Below are 25,108 nucleotides of genomic sequence, written 5' to 3' on the forward strand. Positions count from 1 at the left end.
TCATTCACATAAACATAAATCATAGGACAGAAAGCACTAGGATAGAAGGAAGATGGAAGTATAATCATGGTGACTGGGGGAAATTTAGGGAAATTACCGACATAACTTTAAAGGAAGTAGATATAAATCAAGATATTGAACAATTAAATACAGATGTTACGGGGTGCATAATAGAAGCAGCCGAACAGAGCATACCAAGGAATAGTATAGGGAGAAGAAGGAAGATAGTGCCGTGGTGGACACAAGAGTGCACAGATGCAATACAAGAACGGAATAGAGCATTTAGAATATTGAGAAGAACACATCATTTCCAAGACATGATCCAATATAAAAGGCATCAAGCTAGAGTAAGGTATGTTATTAAAAAAACAAGAAAACACCATTGGAGAACTTTTTGTGAAACACTAAATAGAACTACTCCTTTAAGCCAAGTGTGGGGAATGATCAAGAGAATGTCAGGGCTCAGAAAAGAACATAAAAATCATGTGATGAAAGATGGAATGCGGAGTGTGGTAGGAAATAAAGAAAAAGCAGAACTTTTAGCAAAAACCTTTGTTAAAGTGCACAGTAATGATCATTTGAAAAATGTAGAAAAACAAAAGAGAGAAGAAACAATTAGTTTAAATATTGAGGAAATGAAGGAAGACAACGATAATAGTTTTATCAACACTATGGATATGACATTTTCTTTGGATGAAATGGTTCCAATTTTAAAAAAAAGTTAAAAATACGACGCCAGGGAAAGACCTGGTGAGTTATCAAATGATCAAAAATGTAGGTAGCATCGGCAAAGAAGTGGTCTTGAAATTATATAATAGGATATATGAAGAAGGAAAATGAGCAGATGAGTGGAAAACAGCTGTAATAATTCCAATATGCAAGTCAGGGAAAGATCCGGAAGAGGCAGGAAATTATAGGCCGATTGCATTGACCTCAAATTTGGGCAAAGTAATGGAAAAAATGATTAATGAAAGATTAATATATTATTTAGAGTCAAAAGAAATTATAAAAAACTACCAAAGTGGTTTTCGCAAAGCAAGAAGCACAAATGAACCAGCAGTGCAGCTGGAAGAGGAAATTAGAAAGGGACAAATAAATAAAGAAAGTATAATTGCGGTATTTTTTGACATAGAGAAAGCGTATGATATGTTGTGGAAACAGGGGTTGCTGATGAAACTAAATAGGATTGGGATTAGAGGAAGAATGTACAGATGGATAAAAGACTTTTTAACAAGTAGAACATTATTAGTAAAGATAGAGAATGAATATAGTAGAGAATACAAAGTGGAAAATGGGACCCCACAAGGGAGTATAATAAGTCCAGTACTATTTTCCATCATGATAAATGAAGTTTTTAGTGAAGTGGAAGGGTTAGTGGAGGTGGCATTGTTTGTGATGATGGAGTGATGTGGAAGAGAGGTAGAAATACAAATCATATAGAAAAGAAGATTCAAAAAGCGGTAAATAATGTTCAAGACTGGGGGACGGCTTGGGGTTTAAGATTCTCTGTTGGAAAGACAAAAGTCTTACATTTTACGAAGAGGAAAATACAAAACAAGCTCCAAATAAAACTCTATGGAGAAAACATAGAAGAGGTACAAGTATTTAAATATTTAGGAATATGGTTTGATAAAAATATGAACTGGTCAACCCACATCAGCAAGATAGTGGAGAAAAGTAAAAAGGTGTTAAATATAATGAGGGCTTTGAGGGGTAAAGATTGGGGGGCTGATAGGTTGACATTGAAAACAATATATATCACTTTAATTCGGTCTGTTATCGACTACGGATGCATTATTTATCAATCTGCTTCAAAAACTCTACTTGAGAAAATAGACCGGATCCAGTCGCAGGCGTTAAGATTATGTTGTGGAGCTACTAAATCTACTCCAGTGGCAGCATTACAAGTAGAAATGAATGAAAAACCTTTGGACATGAGGAGAGATCAACTCTCAGCAGTTTATTGGGCAAACTTAAAAGGATCCAAGCAAGGACATCCAACCCGTCAAGTGCTACTAAACTGCCAAGAAAAAGGGAAGAAAAAAATGAATAGTTTTGGGTGGATAATAGGAGATATATGTAACAAAACACAAATTGACCATATTAAAGTGAGCCCTACAGTACCAATTCCTGCAATACCACCGTGGATGTATGAAAACCCAAAGGTAGACATGCAGTTATTGAAGAATAGACATTTAAATAGTTACCAAATAGAACAACGGATTGAGGAAATGTTTTTTGATAATATTATGATATACACAGATGCATCAAAAACTATAAATAGTAAAGTAGGAGTTGCTGCAGTTATCCCACAAGGAAATATAGTATTAAATAAAAGAATCAGTGATGAACTATCTGTTTTTACGGGGGAATTGGTAGCAATTTATATGGCAGTTAACTGGATAGAGGAAAACAAAGCTAGGAAAGTAGTCGTGTGCTCGGACTCCAGCAGTGAATTGACGAGCATAAAAAACATAACATCAGAAACAAGACTAGATATAGTTTATGAAATAGTTCAGGCAATCTACAGGATAAATAAAGCGGGAGGTGTGGTAACATTTCTCTGGGTTCCTGCTCATGTAGGAGTTGAGGGGAATGAGTTAGCTGATAGATACGCAAAACTAGCAACCACTAAAACAGAAGTAAACATGGAGATTAAGCACAGTAAAGAAGAAGTGAAGAGCATAATTAAGATAGAACACAATAAAAAGTGGCAGGATAATTGGAATAAGGAAACAAAAGGTAGAGAGTTTTACAAAGTCCAGAGGAGAGTAGGTGTCATGAGAGGAGGGGGTAGAAATAGGAAGGAAGAAGACATTATGACTAGAATGAGATTAGGACATACATATCTAAATAGTTCACTAAAATTGATAGGCAAACATACTACAGGGCTGTGTGATTCTTGCCATCAGATAGAAAATGTTGACCATGTTTTAATACAATGTAAGAAATATAATAGAGAAAGAGAAATACTGGAAAATAAGTTAGCAAAAGAAAATATTAGGTTAGAAGTGGGAGATATATTAGGATTGCATTCAGAACACATAGGATATAAAGCAATATACACATATTTAAAAAACACTGGGTTAAGTAAAAGAATATAGAGTAGGGATCCACCTCGGTCCACACTCCATTACAGTAGGTGGCGCTAATGCACACCACAAGGTTGCTTGCCAACCGCCATAAAAACAAAAGAAGAAGAAGAAGAAGACAATAGTGAGTGGTGCACACTTCCTTCAAACACGTGTTTCACTGGGACAATAGTGAGTGGTGCACACTTCCTTCAAACACGTGTTTCACTGGGACAATAGTGAGTGGTGCACACTTCCTTCGCCCGGCCACAGAAGACAAAAAAGAGTTGCTGGTGTAACAATAGGAAGAATATATTCCACTCCTCTCTTGTACACGCGGCTTATGAGGTAATATACATGATATATTTTCATATTATTTATCTTATTTACCTAACATGTTGTTCGAAGCTAACGTGCTAGCTTTAGCCCGCTAGCAGGCCTTTGTAGCAAATGCGAGCGTTTTTCTTGAGGAGTGTATTTTATATGTTCTCTATGAGAATTATATTGACTTATTTAATACTTTAACTGTTTTTTGTTGTATATTACAGTCACGCTTAACATCATTAAATATTTGTTACTAGAAAGAAACGAACGTCTTGTAATTTAAGTCTGGAATAAGTCACATGGTATAATAATAATAATAATACATTTTATTTGGTATAGCGCTTTTCAGTGTACTCAAAGATGCTTTACAGGGTGAAAAAATAATTACAAATATTATTATTATAATGACAGTAGAATATTATTGCAGTGGTCTATTTTGTGTTGGTGTCAACTTTATTAACAATAAATATAAATGATGTTTGCATGCACTTCTATTCCTTTGATAACATCCATCCATTTACTACCGCTTGTCCCTATTTGGGGTTGCGAGGGGGGACAGGGGGTGTTGGAGCCTATCTCAGCTGCATTGGGTGGACATATCATGGAAATTAAATCAGCTGGTGTTTGTTATTACGAAAACACTATTTGCACAATTGTAAGCAATTAATGCTTATTCAGTCAGACTAAAATAAATATTTAATTAAATAAATGTTAAATATGAAAAATGGCTTTAATATACTGGCCACAAATTGAATATGCATCAATATTTTGTTTGTAATCAAATCATGAGGTACCCAAATATTCTTATATATATATATATATATATATATATTAGGGCTGGGCAACGATTAAAAATTGTAATCGAAGTTAATCGCACTATTTCTCCGATTAATCGCGATTAACTGCATTGTATACACAAAGCCCAATAATGAATTCAAAAGTAGTGTGTAGTGCACCTTCATTGGAATATTCTCTCACATGAACAAAAGCGCCAAAACATTTGTTGTGCAAACAATTTAAATAAGTCCTTGTTAAACAGTAGCAGTTAAATAGCATATTTTATGAAAATCAACTCAAAAAATGTAAATACAAACATTTAAGCTAATTGCCACTGCCAGGGTTATTTAAGTTATCCTGTTTGTTATGGAAAATAAATATAATCTACATACAAATCTCTGAGCCACAATCATAACATCTGAACAGGCAATTTCTGAGGTAACAGCAGAAACATTTTTTTAATCAGGGATCTTATGTTTAAAAAAACTATATTACAGGTAGTGGGCTGTTTTAGGGAATGTTTGATCAAATTATCTGTTCTAGCAATATTAATAATGTTGTGTTTATTCTGCTTAGTGCACTTAAAATAATTATGACCATAGGACGGCGTGGCGCAGTGGCAGAGTGGCCGTGCGCAACCCGAGGGTCACTAGTTCAAATCCCACCTAGAACCAACCTCGTCACGTCCGTTGTGTCCTGAGCAAGGCACTTCACCCTTGCTCCTGATGGTTGCTGGTTGGCACCTTGCATGGCAGCTCCCTCCATCAGTGTGTGAATGTGTGTGTGAATGGGTAAATGTGGAAGTAGTGTCAAAGCGCTTTGAGTACCTTGAAGGTAGAAAAGCGCTATACAAGTACAACCCATTTATTTATTTATTTATCATTTATCTAGGAATTGATATGATGGGAATTTTCCGATTGTTTGCTTGGTGCTTTAATTACCTGAACGCATCATATACATGGTACTATATTGTGATGTTATGAGCCAGGGAAAAAAAGAACTACCCTACCCAGCATGCAACAGGAGTGACGAGCATGCGCGGTAGCCCGGTATAGGTTGTGTGTCGCCATGACAGCATCTTGTATGTTGTGATATGCACGCTCTGAAAGCAAACGTTAAGAACTCAGCCAACACTCCTGGTCTGCATTATTGATAAATAGACAGACAACACAAATACTCCGCTGCTTCACAGGCCGCTGGATGTAGCCGGCAAAGTATTCCCATGCTAGCTAGCCGGTCTAGCAAGCACGCCTCATTCAGTCCAAAACGGCCCGATCTATCCACATCCAGAATTGTCTGGCGGTCGTAAGTGATCCCGGAGTGACCACGCTGTAAGCCAGCCAGGACATTTGCAGAATTGTCCGGTATTTTTGCCAAATGTTCCATCTTTAGCAAGAGCTCCTCCACGCCGAAGCCCGTCCGGGCGTCGCCATCTTGTTAAGAAAAGGCGTTAACAAAATAAAAGCATGTAAACAACATACGCAAATGTGCGATCAAATAATTGTCGGCATTAATAGAGTGATGAATTAACTCGTAATTAACGCATTAATTTGCCCACTCCTAATATATATATATATATATATATATATATATATATATATATATTCTCACGCCAGCACATTCCTTAAGGTGTGAGTGAGGTTCAAGCAACATACTATCACACGGCCACACTCGCTGGCACTTGTTCCACGTGCTTCGCTGCACTTCTGTTTCTTGTCTGTTGGGCTAAAAATGTTGCTTTTGCAGAAGGAAAAACAAGGAGAGGATATTGTGCGTAAAAGTAAAGCCAACCGACCACAGCTCTGTAGTCCTGGTCACCGTTGACGTGAGGTGGGACTATTTTGGAGGTGCACGTCAAGGTTGGCTGGTAGGTTGGTAGTGGGAGGAGCCAGTTGGCGTCACTTGATGCTGCAGCACAATGACACTTTTATACGTGCAGACTGACTTCATGCAGTCATGACGGTATTAAAATCCCAGCAGGAGGTTTTCTATAAGTTGTTACTTTTTATCAATAATTAATGTAAATGCAGAAAATAGGATCAATGACACAATTCATAATAATCAATAACTGATGATTATTCCATGTGTAGAAGAACATCACTACAAAGTGGTGTCAGTCCACTTGGAAAATATTATATTTGATAGACTAAAAAATATTTGACACATCTGAGCTGAAGTTTGTTTGTGTTGTCTTGCGGACGTCCAACAGATGAACGCTCGTCAAGAAGAACGTCCCCTTCAGCAGCAGGAGGATCCACAGCCCCCCCACATTAAAGAGGAAGAGGAGGAAGTGTGGATGAGTCAGGAGGGAGAGTGTCCTGTAGGGCAGGAGGAGGCTGATGTCAGCAAGTTTCCACTGACTGTTGTCTCTGTGAAGACTGAAGAGCATGAAGACAAACCACCTGAGTCCTCACAGCTTCATCACAGTCCAAGTAAGCACAACATCCACATATCATCTAATACAATGTTTGTGACACATGTTCATCCGGGGGACACATTTATCACTAAAGATGGAGATATATTTGCTTTTTAACACCACCATTTAAATATGAATGCTCATCAATCATCAACAGTGTAATTGCTGGGGTGTAACCATGTGACCTAGAGGCCGTCCTCCTTACCTCACGTGGTCAAATGAAGGCAAACATTCAATATGGCTACTGTTTATTTACCTTTAGCAGCACATATGTCAGCATATTTCAAAGGTTTAGTGGTGTAGATAAGAGCTGTATACCAAGTACCATTTTTTTTTTTTAGTACTGGTTCCTAAAGGCCTACTGAAAGCCACTACTAGCCACCACGCAGTCTGATAGTTTATATATCAATGATGAAATATTAACATTGCAACACATGCCAATACGGCCTTTTTAGTTTACTAAATTGCAATTATAAATTTCCCGGGAGTTTCGTCTTAAAAACGTTGTGTTACGATGACGTCTACGCAAGACGTCACGGGTTTATAGGAAGTATGAGCGCTGCACACACACACAGCTAAAAGTCGTCTGCTTTAACGGCATAATTACACAGTATTTTGGACATCTGTGTTGCTGAATCTTTTGCAATTTGTTCAATTAATATTGGAGAAGTCAAAGTAGAAAGATGGAGTTGGGAAGCTTTACCCTTTAGCCACACAAACACACGGTGATTCCTTGTTTAAAATTCCCGGAGGTGAAACTTTCCTATGGATCAGAGCGCGGTCAAGAGAACATGAATCACGACAGAATGTCAACCAGCAGGTTTCGGTGAGATAATTGTGGTTAAAACGTCGCTTCTTACCGGAGAAAAGCTGAGCTTGTGCCGTCCATAAAGCTGCCGTCAACTCCTCTGAGACACTGGCGTCAAGACACCCGTGGAGACACACCTCCGACTATCAGGTACTATTTAACTCACTAAAACACTAGCAACACAATAGAAAGATAAGGGATTTCCCAGAATTATCCTAGTAAATGTGTCTAAAAACATCAGAATCCGTCCCAATGCAATCGCATTTTTTTTTTTTCTAGTCCGTCGCTATCAATATCTTCAACCACAAATCTTTCATCCTCACTCAAATTAAAGGGGAAATTGTCGTTTTCTCCTGTCCGAATAGCACTTTTTGTTGGAGGCTCCCATTAAAATCAATGTGAATATGTGAGGAGCCCCCACACTTGTGACGTCATTGTCTGCGACTTCCGGTAGAGTCAGGACTTTTCTCTTAGCACCGAAAGTTGCAAACTTTATCGTGGATGTTCTCTACTAAATCCTTTCAGCAAAAATATGGCAATATCGCGAAATGATCAAGTATGACACATAGAATGGACCTGCTATCCCCGTTTAAATAAGAACATCTCATTTCAGTAGGCCTTTAATTATGTGGTCCATGAAGACCGTGAAGATTCTGGACTAACGACACAACTATTTGTATTTTTAATTCCAGCTGACTGAGGTAACTATGACACGTTGTCACATTGAGTTCAGCTGCCGCTGCTACACATTACAATCAGCTTTGAATGATGACAAATAAGGAAGCAACCGAAGTTTGATGTGTGTGTTATTGAGAAGAAGATGACATAACTGCATTTCACCTTGCACTGCACACATAGTTGACTTCTTTAAGACTTCAACCTCTTCTGCAAATAGGAATGCTATTTAAAATGCCTCTTTTCCACTTTTTTATTTCCACAAATGACATGTAGTACCGACAAGAGTACCGATAAATACTGGTATCGATAAGGAATATTGATTAGGGTATCATATCCATAAATCTATAAATGTACATCCCTACTGAAGATACAAGCCAGATATTGGTCTCAAGATGGCGGCGCCCTGCTCGGCTGCGGCTGCAGAGGCTCTTGGTAGTAATAGAACATTTTGGCAAATCTACCAGTAATTTCTGTGAATTTCATGGCTGGCTTCCAGCGTGGACACTCCGTAGTAACGTACGACCGCCAGACAATTTTGGATGTGGATGGATCGGGCAGTATTAGACCGAAAGATGCGTATACGTTGGACCTCCTCGCTATCCTGGGAATACTACGCCGGCTACATCCAGCGGCCTGTGAGGCAGCGGAGCCTAGTACCAGAGGGGACCGCAGACAGAGGAGACATAAGCGGTGGGATCAGAAACAGAAACGGAGATGCCGAGCGGGGCTAACAACAAAGCTAAAGGCTAATCCTCACAGAACGCCGCTTCCTTCCATCCTGCTCTCAAATGTCCGCTCACTGGAGAACAAACTGGACTACCTGAAGCTGGATTCATATGCAAGACACTGCTGCTGGAATTGTAATTTTCCTGAAGGAACTCTCCTGAAGGAATCAATAAAGTACTATCTATTTATCTATCTAGATGAGAGACTGCTGCGCCATATTTCTCACAGAAACGTGGCTGAAACCATTCGTCCCGGGCGAGGCAGTTAGCATCGAGGAGCTAACTATGTTTCGGTCGGATAGGAGCAGCACTCTCTCTGGTAAATCCCGAGGCGGTGGTGTTTGTATATACATCAATAACAACTGGTGCAACAACGGGAAGAACGTCTCATGTCACTGCTCTCCCGATGTAGAAATATTAACTATAAAATGCAGGCCATTTTATTTACCTCGGGAATTCAGTGCTATGATCTTCACAACAGTGTACATTCCCCCCAGTGCTCACACCAAAGAAGCTTTGAATGCTTTGTGCTGCTCCATCAATGAACTGCAAACTACACATCCAGAGGGAGTTTTCATCTTTGCAGGGGATTTTAATCAAGCTTACATGAAAACAGTTTTCCCTCATTTCCATCAATATGTGAATTTTGCAACCAGGGATGGAAGCAAGCTGGACTTGGTTTATAGTAATATTAAACAGGTGTATAAAGCTGCACCACGCCCCCACCTGGGCTCCTCAGACCATCTATATGTGATGCTAATTCCTGCATACAAGCCCCTGCTGATCAGAAAGCAAGCTACAGTGAAGCAGGTGAGGACCTGGCCAGAGGGAGCAATGGAAGCATTACAAGACTGCTTCGGAACCACAGACTGGGACATGTTCAAGGCAGCCGTCACCGATAATCATAACACATGTGTGGAGGAGTATGCAAAGTCTGTGTCCGCATACATTCAGAAGTGCATGGAGGATGTCAGTGTGATCAGATTAGGGGCGGCATGGCGTAGTGGGTAGAGCGGCCGTGCCAGAAACCTGGGGGTTGCAGGTTCGCTTCCCACCTATTAACATCCAAATCGCTGCCGTTGTGTCCTTGGGCAGGACACTTCACCCTTGCCCGTGGTGCCGCTCACACTGGTGAATGAATGATGAATGAATGATTGGTGGTGGTAGGAGGGGCCGTAGGCGCAAATTGGCAGCCACGCTTCCGTTGGTCTACCCCAGGGCAGCTACAGATGTAGCTTACCACCACCAGGTGTGAATGAATGATGGCTTCCCACTTCTCTGTGAGCGCTTTGAGTATCTAACAATAGAAAAGCGCGATATAAATCGAATCCATTATTATTATTATTATTATTATTATTATCAAGAACATCCCCACACGGGCCGTAGAGAAACTCTGGATGGATGAACAGTGAGGTACTGCGTGCAATGCTGAAGGCTCGGAACAAGGCGTTTAAGTCTAGCGACATGGTAGCAGTAAAAACAGCCAGAGCTAACCTGAACCGTGCCATTAAGGTTGCAAAGGTGCTCACAGTCAGAAAGTGCAGGACTTCTTCCAGAACCCCACGAACACTCGACAAATGTGGCAGGGCATACAGGTCATCACGGACTATAAAGCTGCCCCCCATCCCTGTGACAACAGTATCAGCTTCCTAAATGACCTAAACAACTACTTTGAAAGGTTTGAGGCACTTAACACCCCTCCGGCGAGAAAATCCATCACTCCGGCGAGAAAAAACACCCCTCGCTCTGATGAGCAGCCGCTCAACTTGGACACAGCGGATGTCCTGAATACCCTGAGGAAAGTGAACCCCCGGACCTGATGACATTCCGGGCCAGGTGCTTCAGGGATGTGCAGACCAGTTGGCGGGGGTTCTCACAGACATCTTCAACATCTCGCAGGGAGGTGGTGAAACATCTGGTTGACTGGAGCAGAACCAACAACCTGGTCCTGAACGTCGACAAGACCAAGGAGATCATCGTTGACTTCAGGAAGCACCAGTCCAGCCACACTTCACTCTTCATCAACGGCACAGCGGTGGAGATGGTAAGCAGCACCAAGTTCCTGGGGGTGCAGATTACTGACAATATAACCTTGTCCCTACACACCGGAGGTCTTGTAAAAAGAGCTCAGCAGCGCATGCACTTTTTGCGTCGGATGTAAAGAGCACAGCTCCCTCCCCCCATTCTCAGCACATTCTACAGAGGAACTATAGAGAGCCTGCTGACCAACAGCATCTCTGTCTGGACTGGAGCCTGCAATGGCTCAGACTGGAAGTCTCTCCAGAGAGTGGTGAGGACGACGGAAAAGATTATCAGGTACCTGAGGCAGAGCAACAGCCCCAGAGCATGATTGACCCCCCACCATGCTTAACAGTAGGAATGGTGTTCTTCTCTTTGTAAGCTTCATTTTTTTCTCCTCCAGACATAACGTTGATTCATAGGCCCAAAGAGTTCCAGTTTTGTCTCATCACTCCATAGAACAGTTTCCCAAAACATTTGGGGTTTGTCCAGATGATTTTTTGGCATACTGGAGTCTATTTTTCTTGTGCCTGGTAGTCAGAAGTGGGGTGCGCCTGGGAGTTTTGGCACGGAGGCCTTCATCTCGTAGTGCGCGCCTTATTGTCTGGGACGAAACCTGCGTTCCCCCCTCTGCAATGTCCTGTTGTAGTTCCTCAGTTGTTACCCGGGGGTTTTTCATCACTGTACACACACAGCATCCTCTTTCTACCACGCCCAGGTAGGGTTCCCACTGTGCCTTTAGCTTTAAACTTGCCAATTATGCTCCCAACTGTGTCTCTTGGAATGTGTAATGTCTTTGCTATTTTCTTATATCCATATCCTTTCTTATGAAGAGAAATTACCTCCTCTCTTGACTTCTTTGACCACTCCCTGGACTTCACCATGTTGCAAATACACCATTGACTATCTACAAGAAGCTGAGCGTCAGTCTTTTTCAATCAGTTTAATTGTTGCTCGTTATGGTTCTAATCACATCTACAGGTGTGTTCAACACCTGATTGAAAAGACCTTATTCAAATTCTGTTCTTAAGAGTTATGATCTGCAAGGGGTTGAATAATTTTGTCAATGAGATATTAAGAAAAATGTCCTTTTTTGGTATTTTGTAAAATACAGTGTTACGATTTGAGTTGCATTTGTCTATTTGAAACATCTTTATTTGATATGACTATAAACAAAATACGGAATAAATGTCCAACTTGCTAAAACACCAAAATTGTGTGGCGGTTTAATAATTTGGATCACAACTGTATATCTGCACCTTATTGTTTTTTTTTATCCTGCACTACCAAGAGATAATGCAACGAAATTGCGTTCTTATTTGTACTGTAAAGTTCAACTTTGAATGACAATAAAAAGGAAGTCTAAGTCTAAATATCTTATAAAAAATAAAATCATTTTTTTATTTGGATTTAGTTACTTCTCCGCTGTCCATCAATGTCTCAACACCTTTGAGAGATGATTTAATCTAGTTCATTTCTACTAATTAGCTATGTTTTGTTGATATCAAACATCAGAATCAGACATACTTTAATAATCCCTAAGGGGAAATAAACATTTTCAGCACAATCCCATTCAAGGTCAGACAAACATTCCAGGGAGACAGAACAGGATCGCTGACGGGTCTGCCAACTTGCGGCGCCCCTTGCAAAAAAGGTGAGATACATACATGTAAACAAGTGGGGGGAATGTGAGAAAAAATTAAAAATCGGTCTCTGCCTGGGCCCCTGGAGAGGGGGTCCAGACTGAGGCCAAGGGAAAAAAACAACTTATAGCCCTAGCATACATCCCTCTTTCATGTGTGTAAGAGGGAAACATCAAAGAAGACAAAGGACATTAAAAGAGCAGAGCTGATGCAACCAGACACTTCTACATACATACATGAATAAAAAGTAAAAGAAACATATACACTGTGGTGGCTTTTGCGGTGTCCCACGCCATCGTCTGCTGGGGTGGAGGGAGCATGGCCAGAGACGGGAGCAGACCCAACAAAGCAACCAAGAGAGCCGACTCCACTCTCGGCCGCCGACCAAGTCTCGGCCAGTGTCCAGTCCGCATGGATGAGTGAGGATACGTCCAAGGAGACCGAGGTGTCCGATACCTGCTCATTCAGCCAAGACACTGTGAAGCTTTTCCGTCCCGGCGCTCAGTGCTAGCTCCGCAGTCCTGTCTCTTCATCTGCATCTCCTCCAGTCTCTCCAACGGATTCTGGTGTGGCAGAGACCCAGCAGCTGGTCTCCATGGCAACAAGGCTCTCGGGAGGCGGATCCAGAAGTCCACAAAAAAGCACCGCAGAAGTCACGAAAGTACCACCCCTTGTCACACAGTCCCAAAGGGTCCGGACCAAAAGGCATGAATATATATATATATATATATATATATACATATATATATGTATATGTATATATATATATATATATATATATATATATATATATGTATATGTATATAAACACATGAAAAGAAGAGGGAAACACAAAAGGATGACACAAGAGCACAGAGTTCCTGCCAACAGCAGCCACTACAGGGTCGCCATCTTGGGGGGGGGGGGGAATTGCAGCATACAAGCTACAACAACACACAAATCGTAAAAGTTTCCTAAAGGAAAATGTTCATATTTAAATAAGTAGAGTAAATAAATCATAAACAGGATTTTACAGTTTAAATGCAAATGTTGATGCTCCTCTTAGACACTGTTCTTTGTTCTCTTTCGGGTGTACAAGCAGCTGTCTTGTTTGTATGTAAGTGTTTTACAGCTGTGTTTATTTTTTTCATGAGTTTTTGTATTGCTTCCCTGATGTACCGTATGGTTTTGACATCTTGAATGTCAACATGGGGACTGATGAGATCCTCAGAGACATTATCAGAATATATGCAGGACAAAGTGTCATGTGACTGGTAAATCTGGACTTTTCTTAAGCATTTGTTCGTCTAACTTGTGTATTGAAGAACATTTCCCTGAGCAGCAAGAGCGGACCTCAAGGATGGAGCAGAATCAGTCACAACCCCTTATATTAAAAAGGAAATGGAGGTTCTGCAGTACCCCAAGATTAAAGAGGAAGAGGATTCAAAGCAACCCCACATTAAAGGGAAGGAGGAGCCAGATAGCTCTCACATTAAGGAGAAAAATGAATCACAGCCCTCCCTTACCTTACAGAGAAAGAGGAGTCACAGCTCTACTCACAATAAAGAGGAAGAGTAGGACTCACTGACTTTTTGCTGCGTCAACACAGAAAAAGGTTAAGTGAAATAACTTAGATGTTAACTATCGGTCAATAATGCTTGTCTTTCTCTCAGACAGACAGGGCTTTACTGTCCGTAACACACGCACACGCACGCACGCACACATCGCAAAATGAGCTAACGTTACGCTAAAAGCTAATCAGCCTTCACCTCAAGGACTGTGAGCGAGCTGAGCTAGCGCCTATACCTCCAGATCGTCAACGGGCTCATAGTGATGTTACAAGTAGTTGACTGGGAGGTGTTTATTATGATATGGGGATCGTCCGCTGCATTATGCTCACCTGCTGAACACCTTTCTGCTAACATGCACCGTCTCTCCTCTCTGCCTGCCTCTGCCGTGAGCCCTGATTCCATGCACTCTGAATACGCACTGCTGATTGGCTGTTACCGCTTTGCCTGTAACCAATCAGATGGTTGTGTGGGTGGGACAATGCTGGGGGCTGCAGAGACATAGTGACAGAGACAGAGGCAGTACGAAGCGTACCAGCTTGTTAAGACTTTAGTTTAGCACAAAATGATAATATCAATACGTCTAATGAAGTCAAATACAAATAAGGCAACCAGAGAAGTATCCTACACTTCTCTTTTGTAAAGTAAATGTGAACATGCGATATGGGCATCTACATCGACTATATGATTTGCCTGAGAAGCCGGACAGGACAAAAAAACAAAAAATGTTTTGGTTTTTTTAAGACTTTAGTTTAGGCGGTGGGTAATGTGTTGATGTTGTTAAGGTGGCCTGGCAGTATAGCTCGGTTGGTAGAGCGGCCATGCCAGCAACTTGAGGGTTCCAGGTTCAATCCCAGCTTCTGCCATCTGAGCCATTGTGTCCTTGGGCAAGACACTTTACCCACCTGCTCCCAGTGCCACCCACATTGGTTTAAATGTACACTTCCACGTGATGTAGAACAGTAGTACCACATTTTAAACATACACACACATCTAAAGAATATAAAAATAAATATATTTGGTGGGCCAAACAAAATGACTCGGGGAAACAATGTTTGGTATGGGCGATATGACTTAAAATCTATATCTTAATAACAATATATGTCACGATATATCATTTGGTATATGATTGCTAATAAAAGAATTTCAAAATGGGTTACAAAAGCTCCTAATTTGGCAGCTGACATATGCAGTAACATATTGTGTCTTTTCTAATTGTATTAATTTGGCGAAACAATTATTATTAATGTACTTGTTTATTTACTGTTAATATCTGGTTGCTTTATTTGAGAAAATAATACTGGAAATGATGAAATATTTTACTGCATATTTCATCAACTAAATTAGGAGCCTGTGTAGCCTGTTTTAAAACGGTTCTATTAATAATTCTATAAGAAATAATATATGACAGAATCAATTTTAAACCATCAACCGTCTATCCATAGTATAAAGTCCTGTTGTGCTGGTTTGTTTTTCCTTCCTGTGAATAATGTTGTAAAGAGCAGCGTGTTTGTGCGTCACTGAGATTTCAAGACAGTTCATACGATAACTTGTTTTTCCTAAGTGCATGTAAAAGTACTGAATGCTTTGTGTGACTGAGCACAGATGGATGTTTCTAAAACGTGTTTGTCTTCTTGTGGCCTGCAGACGTCTGTGAAGAACATCTTCTCCCTGAGCAACAGAAGTGGAGCTTCAGGATGGAGCCACAGCCCTCCCACATTAAAAAGGAAAAGAAACACCCACTGATCCCCCATTTTAAAGCGGAAGAGGATGACCCACTGACCACTCACATCAAAGAGGAAGAAGAGGACTCATTGACCCCCAATTTTAAAAAGGAAGAGGAGAAGCCACTAATAACCCATTTTAAAGAGGAAGAGGGGGACCCACTGACACCCCATTTTAAAAAGGAAGCGGTGGATCCACTGAGCCCTCACATTAAAGAGGAAGAGGAGGAAGAGGGCATCAGTCAGCCTAAATGGTTGGAGGAGTTCCCAGTGACTGGTGTCCCTGTGAAGAGTGAAGATGATGAGGTGAAAGGTGAAAGTGAGGAGAGGGGAGGGGGGGAGCCTCCAAGCAGCAGCTCAACACAACACATGACAACAGAAGCTGATGGAGACCACTGTGGAGGATCACAAGCAGACAAGCTCTTAGCTCCACTATCAGATAGTGAGGACACAACGTCACACTCTCCTGACACTGATGATGAAGACTCTAAAGATGATAAGACATGTCACACTGACAACACTCACTTCACATCTTCTCACTCTCACAAAACTTTTAAATATCCTAGTAAATTGAAAAGACACATGAGAACACACACTGGAGAAAAACCTTTTTCTTGTTCACTCTGTAGTAAAGGTTTTACACAACGTCAAAATGTGAAAGAACACATGAGAACACACACTGGAGAAAAACCTTTTTCATGTTCTATCTGTGGTAAAGATTTTACTCAGAGGCCACATTTGAAAGTACACATGACAACACACACTGGAAAAAAACCTTTTTCATGTTCTATCTGTGGTAAAGATTTTACTCAGAGGCCACATTTGAAAGTACACATGAGAACACACACTGGAGAAAAACCTTTTTCATGTTCAATCTGCGGTAAAGATTTTACTCGAAGGGAAAATTTCAAAAAACACATGAGAATACACACTGGAGAAAAACCTTTTTCCTGTTCAATCTGCAGTAAATATTTTGCGCAACGGCACTACTTGAAAGAACACGTGAGAACACACACTGGAGAAAAACCTTTTACATGTTCAGTATGTTGTAAAAGTTTTTTACAAAGTCAGCATTTGAAAAGACACATGAGAAGACACCCAGGAGAGAAAGTGTTGAGTTGCAGTGTGTGTGGTGAAAGATTGTCTTCTAAGTAGCAGTGTAAGAAACACAAGTGTGCTGGTGAGAACAGCAGCAGCAAATGAAACTGCAGGATTTGAAATAAACTGTCAAGACGTTAACTTTGACCTTCTAAAAACATCAGCACATAGTTTCTAAGATTTATAGATGAGATATTTTAGATTATTACCTTTTTTCAGTCAAGTACTACACATGACAAGTGTTTTTTAAAGTTGTTCATGATTTATCCCCCTTTTTTAGAATTCCTCAAACATTATCAATTTCAGAAAACATGGGAATGTTTGGAATGTTTGGGAAAAGTTAATTATGTACATCATCCCACAGAGCTTTACTGTACATCCATCCATTTGTTCTACCACTTGTCTCTTTCATTTTATATGTATAGCATTTAATCACATACTTGTCCGCCAAAGGGTGTTGCGTTTTGGAGGAACTCCTTCTGTCAGAGTGCTGTTCACACTTCTTTTACTGCGGAAATCTACTCACAAAAACAATCCAAACAGTAGGAAACAAAAAACGATGGTGCGAAAAAGAGAAGACTAAATGTGCATTTTGGAAAAAATAACAAAAGCTACTTCTATACACAAATAAAGTCAACTTGGTTTGGAGTTACAAGACGTGCACACTACAAAACAACACCAAGATGGATGGCACTGGGAATGGCCAAGGTAGCAAAATACTCAAAGCATGTAATCAACTGGCGTGGAGCGGATTCACCGAGTGCCATCCAGCTGTCAAGGTGCTGCTTAAGTAGCACCAGGGTCAATTGGAAGCAGCTGTGCACGTCCCACAACTCCGCCCACAAAGGCAACACAGGAACTCTTGGAGGAAGGAGAAATGTAAGAACAAGGTCAACTGCACCAAAAGACGAAAACTGACTGTTGGAGCCAAATTTCCTTATTTGCTTATATTGTTTTTATTTTGTTTTCTCTGATTGATAGCTGGCTTCAGTTCATGCTGAATTTCCCTTTCTGCAGATTGCTCCGCCCACTTCCTGTTGAGAACCAGGAAGTGTCGACAGGGATGGGACTGTTGCTATGGTGCGGTTGCCATGGTAGCCTCCTTTAATTGTGTTCAGCTGGGAACACTGGGGGGTGATTGCATGGAGGACAAACAGTTTTGGAGCGTGTGGTGTGGTGTGTGGTCAGGTCTCACTGCTGTGACAATGTGCCATTCAAGCCAAGGTCAGCATACATAATGTTCTAGAACCTACTTTTCATTTCATTTTGATAGCTTGGAATAAAGGGATTGTCATATCCAAACACATTTCTACAGTACTGGACATTCAATCATCAAACTGGTCAACACAGTATCAGTATCAGTATCAGTATCAGCCCAAAGATAAGTGCTGTACAATGACAATAAAATGCCTCATAGCCGATTATACAAATGTGATCAATTCATCTAGATATTGTCCTGCCACAGTGAATAGGTTTCCCTTTTTAAAGGGCAAATTCCTCCCAGGGTCTTTTGTCCTAATGACTGTCTGGATAAAGTGAGGAGAATATAATTAAGGAAAACAATTTATTTTACTAATAAACTAGATTAAGTAACACATTTTTACAGTTAGCTAAATTGGACAGAACACCTGCATCATCTTCTCAACAACACCCACATTCTTACAAACAACATATTTAAGAATGGTGGTGTTAAATACAAAGTGCATTCAGATACAAACAATTATTTTTGATCTTTACTCTATTAAAGGACATATATGTGCACATGTATGCACTGATTAAAAATACAGAACAATAATGCCCACGTTTAGACTTTCTCCATCAAACGCCATCTTGCTTTCTCCTCCTTTCTATTTCCAGCAGACTAGTAGAACATCTTAGGTGTATTGCTGCCCTCCACAGTCTATTAACAAAATGTCCTCCTCCTTCTGTCCTATGGCCCACACTACAGACTTGGACACAAACAGGACAGAAAGTAAAAAGCAGCTTTAAGGAGGTCAAAACAAAATGTATGCATTCTTTCCAACGACCGCTGGGTGGCAGCAGAGGCTCCATGTATTACCTGAAGAAACATTTGACTTCTGACCTTTCCACATTATTTCTCTCATCTTTACTGCTGGAGTTCAGCTCACTGAGGATGTAAGCTACATTCAATCAATCAATCAATCAATCAATGTTTATTTATATAGCCCCAAATCACAAATGTCTCAAAGGACTGCACAAATCATTACGACTACAACATCCTCGGAAGAACCCACAAAAGGGCAAGGAAAACTCACACCCAGTGGGCAGGGAGAATTCACATTCAGTGGGACGCCAGCGACAATGCTGACTATGAGAAACCTTGGAGAGGACCTCAGATGTGGGCAACCCCCCCCCCTCTAGGGGACCGAAAGCAATGGATGTCGAGCGGGTCTAACATGATACTGTGAAAGTTCAATCCATAGTGGCTCCAAGACAGCAGTGAGAGTCCCGTCCACAGGAAACCATCTCAAGCGGATCAGCAGCGTAGAGATGTCCCCAACCGATACAGGCGAGCGGTCCATCCTGGGTCCCGACGAGCGGTCCATCCTGAGTCTCGACTCTGGACAGCCAGTACTTCATCCATGGTCATCGGACCGGACCCCCTCCACAAGGGAGGGGGGGGACATAGGAGAAAGAAAAGAAGCGGCAGATCAACTGGTCTAAAAAGGAGGTCTATTTAAAGGCTAGAGTATACAGATGAGTTTTAAGATGAGACTTAAATGCTTCTACTGAGGTAGCATCTCGAACTGTTACCGGGAGGGCATTCCAGAGTACTGGAGCCCGAACGGAAAACGCTCTATAGCCCGCAGACTTTTTTTGGGCTCTAGGAATCACTAATAAGCCGGAGTCTTTTGAACGCAGATTTCTTGCCGGGACATATGGTACAATACAATCGGCAAGATAGGATGGAGCTAGACCGTGTAGTATTTTATACGTAAGTAGTAAAACCTTAAAGTCACATCTTAAGTGCACAGGAAGCCAGTGCAGGTGAGCCAGTATAGGTATATATGTATGTATATATGTATATAAAGGTATACACAGTACATATGATCAAACTTTCTTGTTCTTGTCAAAAGTCTAGCAGCCGCATTTTGTACCAACTGTAATCTTTTAATGCTAGACATTGGGAGACCCGAAAATAATACGTTACAGTAGTCGAGGCGAGACGTAACAAACGCATGGATAATGATCTCGGCGTCTTTAGTGGACAAAATGGAGCGAATTTTAGCGATATTACGGAGATGAAAGAAGGCCGTTTTAGTAACGCTTTTAATGTGTGACTCAAAGGAGAGAGTTGGGTCGAAGATAATACCCAGATTTTTTACAGAGTCACCTTGTTTTATTATTTGGTTGTCAAATGTTAAAGTTGTATTATTAAATAGAGGTCGGTGTCTAGCAGGACCGATAATCAGCATTTCCGTTTTTTTGGCATTAAGTTGCAAAAAGTTAGCGGACATCCATTGTTTAATTTCATTAAGACACGCTTCCAACTGACTACAGTCCGGCGTGTTGGTCAGCTTTAGGGGCATGTAGAGTTGGGTGTCATCAGCATAACAGTGAAAGCTAATACCGTATTTGCGTATGATGTCACCTAGCGGCAGCATGTAGATGCTGAAGAGTGCAGGGCCAAGGACCGAACCCTGGGGAACTCCACACGTTACCTTAACATAGTCCGAGGTCACATTGTTATAGGAGACGCACTGCATCCTATCAGTAAGATAAGAGTTAAACCATGACAGGGCTGAGTCTGAAATACCAATTCGTATTTTGATACGCTCTAATAAAATATTATGATCGACGGTATCGAAAGCAGCGCTAAGATCGAGGAGCAGCAACATAGATGACGCATCAGAATCCATCGTTAGCAATAGATCATTAGTCAATTTTGCGAGGGCTGTCTCAGTCGAGTGATTTGCCCTGAAACCGGATTGAAAGGTTTCACATAGATTGTTAAACGCTAAGTGTTCATTTAGCTGCTCTGCAACAATTTTTTCGAGGATTTTCGAAATAAAGGGAAGGTGAGACACCGGTCGGTAGTTTACCATGAGGTCTGGATCGAGGTTAGGTCTTTTAAGGAGAGGATGAATAACCGCTTTTTTGAATGCTAGGGGAACAGTGCCCGAGGAAAGTGATAAGTTTATAATATTTAGCACTGATGGACCTAATAATACAAAAAGCTCCTTGATAAGTTTCCCAGGAAGTGGGTCAAGTAAACGTGTTGTTTGTTTTATTCCATTTACACGTTGTAACAATCCTTCTAATGTTATTTCATCAAAACGAGAGAAACTATTTTGGATATTTGCAGTATCCGCCGTATATACAATCGTATCTGTGTTACTATAACCCCGTTGTAGCTGTCATTTTGGTATCTTAACTATCTTTAATTATTCATAAACAGGCTTAAAACAAAACATTATTATCATTACTGCCTCATTTCCCCCCACTCTCTACTAATTAAAACTATTCTAGCACAAAAACATTCAGGATGTTCATACAAAAAATATTACACATCCCCCAAACGTACCACTTTATTATGGTATTCATATAATATTACATTTAATATACACATGGTCATAACAGTGCTGACAATTTAAATTCCCTGTGGGGATTAATAAAGTATTTCTGATTCTGATCATTACATCACTCTCATAAAGCCTTCAATGCTGAATATGTTTTTTACCATAGCTCAGCTTCACAATGTTGGAATATTGACTGCTGATATTAATATTCTTCTACTGTTTAGAATATTACAGTCTACTCTTTTTCTTTGCTCAAATGAACAGGATGGAAGTGTCTTTAATTGTCACTACTGAGTGTAATTATGTATATAATAATCTTCATTACCGCTTGATTTAACTCTCATTTTATTTTATCCATAGAGAACTTAACCATAAAAAGATGTCTGCACATCAATAAACTGTCACTAAAGTTCAATAAAACTAAATACATCATATTTGAAGATTGTAAAAATGTAAAACACAAATTATGATGGATAATATTGAAATTAAAGGAATTAAGGTAATCGCATTTTTCTGAGTTCATATAGATGATGAAGTAAGCTGGACACTACATGTAAGTCATATAAAGAAAACAATAAAACAATGGAGTGCAATACTAAAGAGAATAAAATACGTACAAATATTAACTAGAATTATTGTAGCCAACTTCAGTTCAAACATGCATTGTTTATTGCATAAAAGTCTGGGGACATACATATAAAACAATCACACATCAATCATCATATTACACAAGAGAGTAATAAAGACAACTAATAGAATGGTTTCTAGAGACCCAACAAATTATTCAAAAAATCACACATTATAAAAGTAAAAGATCTTGTATAAAAGACAACTGTTCAAATGATGTATAAAGTAAATAATTATATGCTTCCAGAAGTGGTCCAGAAGATGTTTCAGATGTGAACCAGTAAATATGAACTAAGAGGGATTTATGTGTACTCAAAAGCAAAGGTATGAACACATGTAAAACAAATATGTACATCATATAAAGGAGTTCATCTATGGAATCATCTACAATTACAAAATAAAATATGTAACACTTCATTATTTAATAAAAACATATAAAACACTATTATGAATAAGTATAGAGGTAAATTATGGATATTTACACATACAATATTTATTGTATGTAACATAATTTTATGTACTGTTTATTCTCACCCTTTCAGTCAAACTGTTGTGTTCATTTCAAAGTACACAAATGTGTATATTAACTCATGTACTTGACTGAAATAAACACACTAATCTGAAGTGTCTAATCTATAAATGTAGAAGCATATTAACAAGATTGTTAGACAAACAACAATGTCACACATGTTATATGTGCTGATGTTGTTAGAAAGTCAAAATGAAAGTCTGGACAGTTTATTTCAAATCCTGCAGTTTCATTTGCTGCTGCTGTTCTCACCAGCACACTTGTGTTTCTTACACTGGTACTTAGAAGACAATCTTTCACCACACACACCACAACTCAACACTTTCTCACCTGCGTGTGTTCTCATATGCACTGTAAGAGTGTTTAGGTGACCAAAGCTTTTATTGCAGCTTGAACAGGAGTATGGTTTTTCACCAGAGTGCGATCTCATGTGTAATTTTAATTGTCGTCTTTCTATATAACTTTTACAACATACTGAACATATGAAAGGTTTTTCACCAGCGTGTGTTCTCATTTTTACTTTTAAACTTTGTCTTATGACAAAACTTTTACCACATTATGAGAAGGAACAAGGTTTTTCTCCAGTGTGTATTCTCATGTGTGTTTTTAAATGTTGCCTTCGAATAGATTTTTTACCAAAGATTGAACATGAAAAAGGTTTTTCTCCAGTGTGTAGTGTCATGTGTGCTTTGAAATGCTTCTTTTGAGTACAATCTTTACCGCAGATTGAACATGAAAAAGGTTTTTCTCCAGCGTGTGTTCTCATATGTACTTTTAAACCTTGATTTATTACAAACCTTTTACCACATTCTGAGCAGGAAATTTAATTTTCTCCAGTGGTAATCTCATATGTACTTTCAAAGATTGCCTTTGAGTAAAATTTTTAACACAAATTGAACATGAAAAAGGTTTTTTCTCCAGTGTGTATTGTCATGTGTGTTTTAAAATGTTGCCTTCGAGTAAAATTTTTACCACAGATTGAACATGAAAAACGTTTTACTCCAGTGTGTGTTCTCATATGTACTTTTAAACTTTGATTTAGTACGATACTTTTACCACAGTCTGAGCAGGAAACATTTTTTTTCTCCATTGTGTAATCTCATATGTACTTTCAAAGATTGCCTTTGAGTAAAATTTTTGACACAAATTGAACATGAAAAAGGTTTTTCTCCAGTGTGTATTGTCATGTGTGTTTTAAAATTTTGCCTTCGAGTAAAATTTTTACCACAGATTGAACATGAAAAAGGTTTTTCTCCAGTGTCTATTCTCATGTGTGTTTTCAAATTATGGCTTTGAGTATAATTTTTACCACAGGTTGAACAGGAAAAAGGTTTTTCACCAGTGTGTGTTTTAATGTGTCTTTTCAAATGTTGACTTTCTCTAAAACCTTTACCACAGATTGAACAAGAGAAAGGTTTTTCACCAGTGTGTGTTTTCATGTGTTTTACCAAACTTGAACTTCGTGCAAAACATTTACCGCAGAGTGAACAGATAAAAGTTTTTTCTCCAGTGTGTGTTCTCATGTGTGTTTTTAGACGACAATGGTATTTAAAAGTTTTGTGAGAGTGAGAAGATGTGAAGTGAGTGTTGTCAGTGTGACATGTCTTATCATCTTTAGAGTCTTCATCATCAGTGTCAGGAGAGTGTGACGTTGTGTCCTCACTATCTGATAGTGGAGCTAAGAGCTTGTCTGCTTGTGATCCTCCACAGTGGTCTCCATCAGCTTCTGTTGTCATGTGTTGTGTTGAGCTGCTGCTTGGAGGCTCCCCCCCTCCCCTCTCCTCACTTTCACCTTTCACCTCATCATCTTCACTCTTCACAGGGACACCAGTCACTGGGAACTCCTCCAACCAGTTAGGCTGACTGATGCCCTCTTCCTCCTCTTCCTCTTTAATGTGCACCACCTTTTGGTCCTCCTCTTCCTCCTTAGAGTGAGGAGTCAGTGGATCCACCACTTCCTTTTTAAAATGGGGTGTCAGTGGGTCCTCCTCTTCCTTTTTAAAATGGGGTATCAGTGGGTATTCCTCTTCCTTCTTAATGTGGGAGGGCTGTGGCTCCTCTGTCCGCATCCTGAAGCTCCACTTCTGCTGCTCAGGGTGAAGATGTTCTTCACAGACATCTGCAAGACAAACACAGCATCTCTGCTCAGTCACACACTGCATTCACTACTTTGACAAGCACTTAGGAAAAACAAGTTATCGTATGAACTGTCTTGAAATCTCAGTGACGCACAAACACGCTGCTCTGTACAACATTATTCACAGGAAAAGAAACAAAAACCAGGACGACAGGAGTTTTTACTATGGATGAACGATATGGTTTAAAATTGATTTTGCGATACAGTATTTCATTTAGAATTACTAATAGAACCATTTTAAAACAGGCTACACAGGCTCCTAATTTAGTTGCTGAAATATGCAGTAAAATATTACATTTCCAGTATTATTTTCTCAAATAAAGTAACCAGATATTAACAGTAAATAAACAAGTACATTAATAATAACTGTTTTGACAAAATAATACTATTAGAAACGAACAATATGTTACTGCATATGTCAGCTGCCAAATTAGGAGCTTGTGT

General features: G+C 39.8%; 1 protein-coding gene across 3 annotated transcripts; it reads left to right on the plus strand.

Moving 5' to 3' along the window:
- Positions 1 to 3,289: 3,289 nt before the first annotated feature.
- LOC133546830 (zinc finger protein 25-like) lies at positions 3,290 to 18,680 on the plus strand. Of its 3 annotated transcripts, XR_009805275.1 has the most exons (4): positions 3,290 to 3,419; positions 6,382 to 6,604; positions 15,656 to 18,054; positions 18,146 to 18,680. XR_009805275.1 is itself a non-coding variant. In XM_061892662.1 (3 exons), the coding sequence occupies exons 2-3, from the start codon at positions 6,382 to 6,384 to the stop codon at positions 16,885 to 16,887; spliced, it is 1,455 nt and encodes a 484-aa protein (XP_061748646.1). In that variant the 5' UTR covers positions 3,290 to 3,419; the 3' UTR covers positions 16,888 to 18,680. The 3 variants fall into 3 exon arrangements, 2 of the variants coding, with proteins under 2 accessions (XP_061748646.1, XP_061748647.1); XM_061892662.1 differs by having other exon boundaries at positions 15,656 to 18,680; XM_061892663.1 differs by lacking the exons at positions 15,656 to 18,054; positions 18,146 to 18,680 and adding an exon at positions 10,699 to 11,361.
- Positions 18,681 to 25,108: the final 6,428 nt, after the last annotated feature.

Source organism: Nerophis ophidion, unplaced genomic scaffold (assembly GCF_033978795.1).
Source record: "Nerophis ophidion isolate RoL-2023_Sa unplaced genomic scaffold, RoL_Noph_v1.0 HiC_scaffold_45, whole genome shotgun sequence".
Taxonomy (NCBI): domain Eukaryota; kingdom Metazoa; phylum Chordata; class Actinopteri; order Syngnathiformes; family Syngnathidae; genus Nerophis; species Nerophis ophidion.

Coding starts and splice junctions, on each gene's coding strand:
- LOC133546830 (XM_061892662.1), top strand. CDS start 6,382: ATGAACGCTCGTCAAGAAGAACGTCCCCTTCAGCAGCAGGAGGATCCA. Junction 6,605..15,655: donor ACAGCTTCATCACAGTCCAA/GTAAGCACAACA, acceptor TGTGGCCTGCAG/ACGTCTGTGAAGAACATCTT.